We start from the raw sequence: 9,290 nt of genomic DNA, 5'->3' as shown, positions 1-9,290 counted from the left end.
AGGGAGGAACGCACCATTTAGTGTAAGAATAAGGGTAGTTTAGGAAAACTAAATTTTATATATAGTGCATACACTGAATTGAGATATAAATGGTGTGTTCCACTGCAGAGTACCTCAGCAAAGTTTGAATAGCACAGCTCTAAACCACTTGCCAGGTGGTCTAGACACAGAATGGAGTAGAGCGGGGTACCCTCAACAGACCCACCTGCAGCTGATCACCTTCTGCCAAGGAGTCCTTGCAAATGCAATGAGGTAGAGGCCCAGTAGTAGGTGTCCTTTTAGATTTGGCTTTTAGGGGGAAAAGCCGGGTTTTTAATTTCTTTCTAGCTTCTAAGTGTTCAGTCACTTCAGAGGAAGTGACCACACACAAAGTTCAAACACTAAGGAAGCGGAGAGGCTAGGAGCAGCAGAAAATGATTTTTAGCAAGCTGCTGTGTAGGCATAGTGACGAGGCAAGGTGGAACTATCTCCACAGGAAAACAAATACAAGAAAGAAAAGGCAGCTAATAGGGGCTATTTCTGAGAAAACACAGTGAGGACACACAGAAAGGATACTTCCTGCCCCTCTCTTGTCCCACCCTCCAGTGCCAGGCCCTCAGATCTGGGTCAGGGTAGGAAAAGAGAGACACCCACAGTGTTGAGGAGTTGTAAGCTAAGGGTAAAATGCTGTTCTTGGAGTAAGCCTGACTAGATGCCCACAACAGCAACACCTTGAAAAACTCAAATTTGAAAAGGCAAGGCAGAAATGGATTTTTGACTTGAAAATATCTTCAGGATCAAGAGGAGAAGAAAGCCCTAGTTTCTGACTTGTGAAGGAAGCACACTTGGTAAGAGTTAAGAGAGGAGAGGTAGACACCCAAGCCCCTGGATTTCTTCAGGTGGCTGGGAGGTGGAGATTGTGGGTGAGAGAAAAGCCCAACAAAGTCCTCACTGGACAGGGAGTTCATGTTTCATTGTTAACTGGGGAATTCCCTGGGAAAAAATCTGCCTGCCTGGGAGACAGATAACTAACACAGGCTTCCAGAGGCTAGCTTAGAATCTGAGGTGCTCGAAGCCAGTGTCTACTCCAGTTAGAAATGTAGGTCTTTCCTATCTGTCCACTGTCTAAACCCTTTACTCAGGTTCTTAGGCTACAGGATGAGAGTCAGGTGAGGTTAAGTATGAAGACTCCTTGCAGTACCACAAGCACACTTTACAACTTCACAGCAGAACTACATTTGCAATTTGTTGAGCTGGTGGTGGCTGTTTGGAGCACTAGGGAAAGTTGTGTAAAGCACTGTCCTTGTTCCACAGAAAAGAATGGTCTTGTCTGCTAGGGGCAGGATCTCGGGCTGTGGTGGGTTTATGGTACATCCCCCTCACCCCCAGATATGTTTCCCAGAGCCTGCAAATGTGTTTTTAATAAAAGGATCATTAGCCGGGCGTGGTGGCACATGCCTTTAATCCCAGCACTTGGGAGGCAGAGGCAGGAGGATCTTTGTGAGTTCGAGGCCAGCCTGGTCTACATAGTGAGTTCCAGGACAGCTGGAACTACAGGGAGACTCTGTCTCAAAAAAAAAAAAAAAAAAAAAAAAAAAAAAAATGACAAAAGGATCATGAATTACACACTGAGATGAAATCACCCTAGATTAGGATGAGTTCTAAGGTCAATGATAAGCTTCTTTACAAAAAGTGATGAAGAGCCAGGTGTGGTGGCATATGCCTTTAATCCTAGCACTTGAGAGGCAGAGGTAGATGGATATCTGTGAGACTGAGGTTATCCTGGTCTACATAGTGAGTTCTAGGCCAGCTGGAATGGTCTCAAAAAGAGGGGAGGTGGGGTGGGGGTGGGTAGTAGAGAAGGAGGAGGTGAAAGAGAGGACAGAGATTGGAATAATGCTACCACACAAAGCAAGAAACTCCCATAGCAAACAGAAGCTAGGAAGAGACAAGGAAGGTTCCCCCTAGGGCCTCAGGATCAAGGCTCACAATGACCTTGACTTTAGACTCTGGCCTCCTAAACTGTGGCACAGTACATTTATGACTTTTTAGGCACACATTTTGCTGTAATTTGATTGAGAACCCTAGGAAACGAGTAAGGAACTAAGTGTCTGTCCAGCTGGGTGGGTATGGTGGTGCATTCTTATAATCTCAGTACGTCGGAGGCCAAGGAACTAAGCTAGTGAGTCGGAGGCCAGTCTAGGCTACCTAGGAAGACTCTGTCTCAAAAAACAAAGAAACAAAGAGACAGAACTGAGAGTCTGTTGGTGAGATATTTGCTGACTTGGCATATCAGTTAATTGTAGAAAGAGTCAAACCTTTAGCTAAAGACATTAAACAAGAAAGATTGAGCTTTGAGGAAGACGTTCATAATGGGGACCCAGAGCCATAAGCGATGCTCTCTGTTGTTGAGAATACAGAATTTGCTTATGGAAGAATTAGACAAATACGGTGTCTTCACTGAGATGTGTCTGACTCTTGTTCAATAAAAATTTATTGGCATTATTAATTGAAAGGATATTTTTCTTTGGAAGACAACTGGAATAGAAGTACCATTTATCAAATATGTAATATGCCTTTGTATGTGTTATATTGTCTAATCTCTGCCACTGAATAAAACCAGCATTCCAGTTGGTAACATGGCATGTTCTCATGACTAATGAGCTGAAGAGCAGATCTGACTCGGTGTGGGTCTTAACACCACCACTCATGCTCTTTCTGTGGTGTCATCCTGTCTCCTACAACAGGTCCCCCTACCTTCATGGCTTAAAAAATAGACTTATTTGAGACAGAACTTATATACAAACTGCATGTATTTAAAATGTATATATTGGTAGGGTGAGTATGGCATGTTTCCATCTGGGAAATCATTACCACCATTAAGGTTTGACTCATCATTCTCATAATGCTGTGTAGTATTCCTTTCCCTCCCCTGAACGTGCTCTCCAGGGAACTGCTGATTTGCTCTGTCTTTACAGAGGTTTAGTTTGCACTTCTAGAATGTTATAAGAATTGAATTATAGAATATGCACTCATTTTTTTATTTGACCGATTTTACTCAGTGTAATTATTTTGATAGCCGTCCATATTGCTGCATAGTATTCCTGTGAATGACGACACCACAATGTGGCTATTCATTCGCTTGCTGATCAACATTTGGGTTGTTTCTAGATTCTGGGCTGTTATGAATAAAACTGCCATGAACACCCATGTACATTCTTTATATGAAACTCACCTTTCCTTCCTTATGGGTAATATCTGGAATGTCTGGAACATACAGATATAGGTATACCTTTAGGCAGGTACATGTTTAACTTTGTAACAAACTGAAAACTTATAAAATGGCTACACTGTATATTTCTAGCACAGGACTGCTCCAGATACTGCATATTCTCATAAACATCTGGGAGGGCTAGTCTTTTTAATTTCAGATGTTTTAGTAAATCTATAGTGGTGATTCATTATGACTTTAGCAGGAATTTCTCTAATGACTAAGGATTTGAGTATTTTTTTCACATGCTAGTTGATGATATATGGATACATATCTATGTGTATGTATATATTCCTTTGGTGAAGCATATGTTCAAATCGTTGGTCTATTTTTAAGTTGAATTTTGAGAGTTTAAAAATATATTCTAGCTGGGCATGGTGGCACATGCCTTTAATCCCAGCACTCGGGAGGCAGAGGCAGGTGGATCTCTGTGAGTTCAAGGCCAGCCTGGTCTACATAGTGAGTTCCAGGGCAGCTGAGGCTACAAGGAGACCCTGTCTCAAAATCAGAAGAAGAAATGAAATTTGCTGGTAAATGGGTGGAACTAAAAACAATTATACTAAGTGAAGTAACACAGACTCAGAAAAACAAGCAATGTATATACACACATATACATTCTAGGTACAAATTCTTTGTCAGATATGCAATTTGAAAATATTTTCTCCCAGTCTGGCAGCTGTCTTTTCATTTTTAAAAACAGCATGCATGGGACTGGGGACATATAATTCAGTCAGTGAAACATGAGAACCTGAGTTAGCACCCTAGAACCCACAAACAAAGCCAGGTGTTGGAGCTGTGTGTAGGCCCCTCTGGTGAGCTGGAGCTGTGGTCCCCTCCCATGAACAGGAGTTGTCATCCCTTCCTGTCAGCTGGAGCTGTGGTCCCCTCCCATGAACAGGAGTTGGCATCCCCTCCTGTGAGCTGGAGCTGTGGTCATAACCATGAGCCATGACTACATATTCATCTAGTGGTGGACTGATGGTGGGACAGATTGGAGAATGAAGGACTCCCTGATGTTGGCAGCACTTCCAACTTTCTCTGAGTGGCTGCATTCTCCACAGCCCCTTCCCCTGAGGTCCCAGGTAGTGTGTGACAGTGGCTTTGCCTCTGTGTTGGGCTTATCTTGTGGACAGGAGGTTTCTGTCATTTGCAGTTTCTACTCTTGGGAGGACTAATTCTCTAGATGGCTGGAGCTCACTGTCCAGCAAACCAGACCAGTGAAAGAGCCTGTCTCAAAACCAAAGTGGATGGTGCCTAAGTAATGATACCTGAAGTTGACCTCTGGCATTCACACACATGTGCACACCACACATGAACACATGCATCCATACATATGATCACACACAGACACCCAAAACCCCACTGTACATGCATTCATCTGGGTTGGTTTAAGCCTGGTTCTGTGAAATGCAGTGGGATTGCTTACTCAAAAGCCTGTGCTGTATATAAGAAAACATGTACCAACATGTAGCCCACACCTCTGACTTTACCATGATGTGGTGGGAAGAAATAGTCCTGGAAGTATTTGTCTTCCATGAAGGTTTTTGAAAAGGAGTAGCTGATTTGATAGGTGCTTGTCAGAACTAGTTAGAAGGAGCCCACACAAACTAATAGGTACATTAAAAACCAGTGGGATTCAGCAGGAACCACTGAGATCCTGCAGAAAATTTGCTCTGGATGTGGGGTCATGCCTTAAGGATGCTTAGCACATTCCACTTGAGAGTCTTTCAGTCTCATCCTAGTCTGGCCCAGGAAGGGGGATGGGCTGCTAGAGGCCTAAGGGTTAAATGCCAATGGAACTTCAATATTAACAAGTGTTTTTGTCCTGTAGTGGAATAACTTGATTTAAAACTGGGAAAGTCTGCCTCCCCACTCCCATTTCAGTGACTGCCCCAACCTTTGTGTGAACTAAGTAACTAACTAATTAACTAACTAACTAGCTTCCTCAACCAATGATCTGAGAAACCCAATCACACCAGAAGACAGTTGGTAAAATGTACATTTTTCCTAGTGCACCTTACTTGAACTATGGTCAGAGAAACTTGTTGATAGAAATATAGCCACTACATGGTCTGTTTTGGTAAATATCTCATGTGTTCATGATAAGGATGTGTAACTTGAAGTTGTTGGATATGTGTATATGTGTATGTGTGTGTGTGTGTGTATGTATGTATATATATTCTATAAATGCCAATTGGGTTAATTTTGTTTGTTTTGCATAGACTTTCTGTTATTCATGATTTATTTGCCTCATTCTATCATTTGTTAAGGTAGGAATTTTTTGTTTTGTTTTAATTTGGCTAAAATTGTGAACTTTAATTTTTCAGTTCTGTCAGGTTTTTCTTTTTTGTGCTTTATGTGTTTCGAAGCTACAGTATTAAGTCATAGATAGTTAAAATTATTATGCCTCCTGTTGAACTGAATATTTGATCACTATGAAATTTCCTTCTTTTTCTCTAGCATGCTTATCTTAAAATCTGTCTTGACTGGTACCAACACGGTTCACGGGCTGGTTTTCTGTTTGTGTCTGCACTTGCAGCAGCTTGTATTTTCCTGAGATGACCCCAACATTTCCCACCCAATTTTATATCTTTATAAGGTGACCTCGATATTCTTTTGATAGACTGTGGAGTCTATATGGCTTTTCCTTGAAACACTGTGGATTTTTCTTTTTTGACAGCAGAGTAGCAGAAGAGATGCTGTGTGACTTCTTGTCTAGGTACTAAAAACAATCAGCACACTCTGTCTTGCTCTTTGGGATACCATTCTTGAAATTCAGCAGTCATGCTCTGTGAAAGCCCAAAGTGGCCCACATGGAGAAATTATATGGAAAGATAGTCTTAGGAGTTCTGAATAACAGCCCAGTGAGTCACAACATAAACAGAATCATATGAATATGCCTGTGACACCAGCCCCCAGCTGTTGAGCTACCCTTAGCCATAAAGTCATCCCCAGTCTTCAAATCCTTCCAGTTGAGGCTTCAGACTCCCTAGACCAGAGACAAGCTGATTCCACTGTGCCTTTCCAGGTGCATAATTAGCAATATAATTAACTTGTTTTATGTCACTAAATTTTGAAATTATGAGCAACTGGAACAGAATAGTACAAGGTTTCCTCCTTGTCAGCCTGCCATTATACAAAGCATGTGGGCTTTACAAATACTTTTAGCCCTTTAATTGGAATATTTAATCTATTCAAATTTAATGTAATTATATATTTCAGTTTAAAGTCTAGTTTTTCCTTGTTACTTTCTATACTTTCCGCATTGTTTCCATTCCCTTTCTCTTTCCTTCCTTCTTTCTTTCTCTCTGATTTTATTGCTGCATTCCTCCCTCATTAGTTGCACAGTAGATATGCATTCTGTTACAGATCTTTCTAACAATCACACTAGAAATTATAATGTTCCCACACTTCCCACCCAAATTTATGGTTTCAGGTAATCTTTGAAGATAGCTGTTATTAAGCTGAGTCGAAGAGGAAAGACATAAATGAGGGCTGAAATCTAGGAAAGAAATTTAGGTGTGCTTACTAACACAGGACTGTCTCTGTACATAGATCATACTCCAAGTTTTTGAAAGGGTCATACTTTCAAAGAACCTATGAGCTTCGAGGTGGTATAAGTCCCCAATTTTCCATGAATGGGACAGTCTGCCAAAGTCAGTTTTCAAGGAAGTCATGCTCTCCCACTCACTTCACACATGGCAGTGGGGGACAGTGGACAAGGAAAAGTCCCAGAGAATGGAGCTAGAGGCCCAAAAGAATGGCAGGCATGAGGGATCCTCTGGGGGCACGTCCTAGTTAGACTAGACTTCTGCACATCTGGAGTAGCTGTATTCATTGGTAATATGACTGCCCTGTCTTCCTTTCCTCCTTTCATAAGATGGGAGCAAGGACAGGTGCTCATTGTTTACAGAGCAGGTACTCGGGCCTGATGGAGCTTGGAGACCTTGCCTTCAAAATTCAGCATTTTATAAGAGCATTATGGCTCCACTTAGAAAAACAATCAGGGTTGAGAGGTTTAAGAGGGGCCCATACTCATGGCACATGCCTTTAATCCCAACACTTGGGAGGCAGAGGCAGGCAACTCTGTGAGTTCAAAAAAAGAAAAAGAAAAAAGAAAAAAAGCTGGGCCCATACTCTCCCATGTTTCCATAAAGCAAAGGTAGCCTTGTGTATTACAGCATTATTATAGCATGGTTGGGGCATGGCAGCCTTGTATATCTTACAGGGTGATACTAGCTGTTACACCAAATGGAGGTATCTTTTTCATTCTGGTAAATTCTTAGGTACCTGAGCTGAGATTCAGAATCTTAGCATGTACTGATTTCTGGGCCCACTATTTAAAAGCATGGCTTATAAAGTCACTGTGCTTAGTAGCATCATGGCAGAAAGGAGGACAGCAGAAGGCTCTCTGGGTGGTTTTTCCTGAAAATGGCCATTTCCCTCCTGATCGTAGTTCATTGGCTAGAAGTCACCAAGGCCAAGCTTCCTTGCAAGGAAGGAGAAGGTCCTGGACTCATGGGTCCAGGAAGAAGAAGTGAGTTTGTGGGTACACAGCAGTCTTGGTTACAGTGCACAGCATCATGGAGTCTACCTGCCAGCAGTACCTTTGTTCCCCCCACAGGACAGTGGCATTGCCTCTCAAGGTGAGAAAGTCCTAAATCCTATTCAGTAACTGCAGCATGGAGTCCAAAGTTAGATTCACCAGTGACCATGCATCCTCACCTCAGCCTGAATGCAGCCCTCACCCACCTCCTCCAGAAGGCACGACACAGTAACAGTGCTCAGGAATGTTTGCTGAGTGTGCCTGCGGGTGGCTGTGCACCCATGGGTTCCACTCCTCACCATGCTCCCCAGTCCCTTCCCCAGCCCCAGCCCAGCCCCAGGGGTGTAGAGATCGGCATTGTGCACTCACTGGCTGGGGGAAGGGCTCCGGAGGTAGCGGGCCTGCACGGCCCTCACATCGGCTTCATCCTCCTCACTTGGAACTACCTGCTCCTCCTCTGGGTCTCCTCCAGTCGCCATGACAGCCTTTCAGGCTCTGTCAGTTTGACAAGAAAAGGGTGGTTAGGAACTCAGACTCAGTTCCCTAGTGGCTTTGTTGGGAGGAGGGGGTGTGTTGCCAATGTCACCTTAGTGAATTGGGAATGGGGAGGCCACCCCATGCTAATGTTCCAGTGGGTAAAGGACCCAAAGAGAAACCAATAAGACCAGCTCAGCTATCATTAACTGGATACCATGAAGTAACACAATATTTGAGTAGTGACAACTTGGCTCCTTTCACAGATACTGGCAAAGAGGCAGCAGGAGGAAGCAGAGGTTTGCCATAACCACAGCTGAAGAGGTTAAAGGACAGTGAAGTCCCCAGACTAAAATGAACCTCTTCCCATCTATACTAATGTTCATACATTTTATCTTCACTGGGCAGGGCAGCAGGCCCCTTCGGTGAATCTAACAAAGCCACGGCCTTCAGTGTAAGTGCCATCGGATAGCCTATTAAGTCCCTGGAAACTGGTTCCACATGCCATGGTTGGGGCCTGAGGCTGTGGGGAGAGCTGCCACCCAGTTGCTATTAAGTCCTAACCCACCAAGCTAGGCTAGGGGAGAGCATACTCACTGTGGGCCTGTATATCCACACCAACAACAAGGGCCTCAGTAAAATGACCAGAAGCTCCGACTAGTGAGAGACCAAGCTTTCTTCTCTCTTCAGAGCTTCTACTCCGAGGGGCCAGCTGTTAACAAGAAACCTTAGCCACTCTAAATTTAGCCTCTGGCCCCATAGGCTGGCAGATCTCTGGGAGGAAGGAATGCAGGGTCTGGACTCAGCCTGGAAAGCAGGCTTCATTTAACTCTTTCCCTCCTGGCCCATTCTCAGACACTGATGTTTAGCAGTGGACCTGGAACAGTCTCACACTTAGGGGACAGAAAGAAAGCTCATCCTGTGGTGCCCAAGGCTTCCTGATCAAAGTGCTTCCAGAAGATAGTCCAAATCTGCATACCTAAAAGAATAAACAAACTTGCCTCAGCCACACAGCAACTT

General features: G+C 43.6%; 1 protein-coding gene across 1 annotated transcript in view; it reads right to left on the bottom strand.

Moving 5' to 3' along the window:
• Positions 1 to 8,950, bottom strand: part of Dusp27 (dual specificity phosphatase 27, atypical) — a 36,460-nt gene extending 27,510 nt beyond the window's left edge. The window contains exons 1-2 of the mRNA XM_008848254.3: positions 8,868 to 8,950; positions 8,166 to 8,291 (exon numbers count right to left, since the gene is read on the bottom strand). Coding sequence (XP_008846476.1) covers positions 8,166 to 8,275 — 110 coding nt within the window. The 5' untranslated portion in view covers positions 8,276 to 8,291; positions 8,868 to 8,950. The remainder of the gene's footprint in view (positions 1 to 8,165; positions 8,292 to 8,867) is intronic.
• Positions 8,951 to 9,290: the final 340 nt, after the last annotated feature.

The sequence above is a fragment of the Nannospalax galili genome, unplaced genomic scaffold (genome assembly GCF_000622305.1).
Source record: "Nannospalax galili isolate Female #2095 unplaced genomic scaffold, S.galili_v1.0 scaffold383, whole genome shotgun sequence".
NCBI classification, from domain to species: Eukaryota; Metazoa; Chordata; class Mammalia; order Rodentia; family Spalacidae; genus Nannospalax; species Nannospalax galili.
The sequence above is the reverse complement of the archived record's forward strand: the minus strand, read 5'-3'. Positions and strand labels throughout refer to the sequence as shown.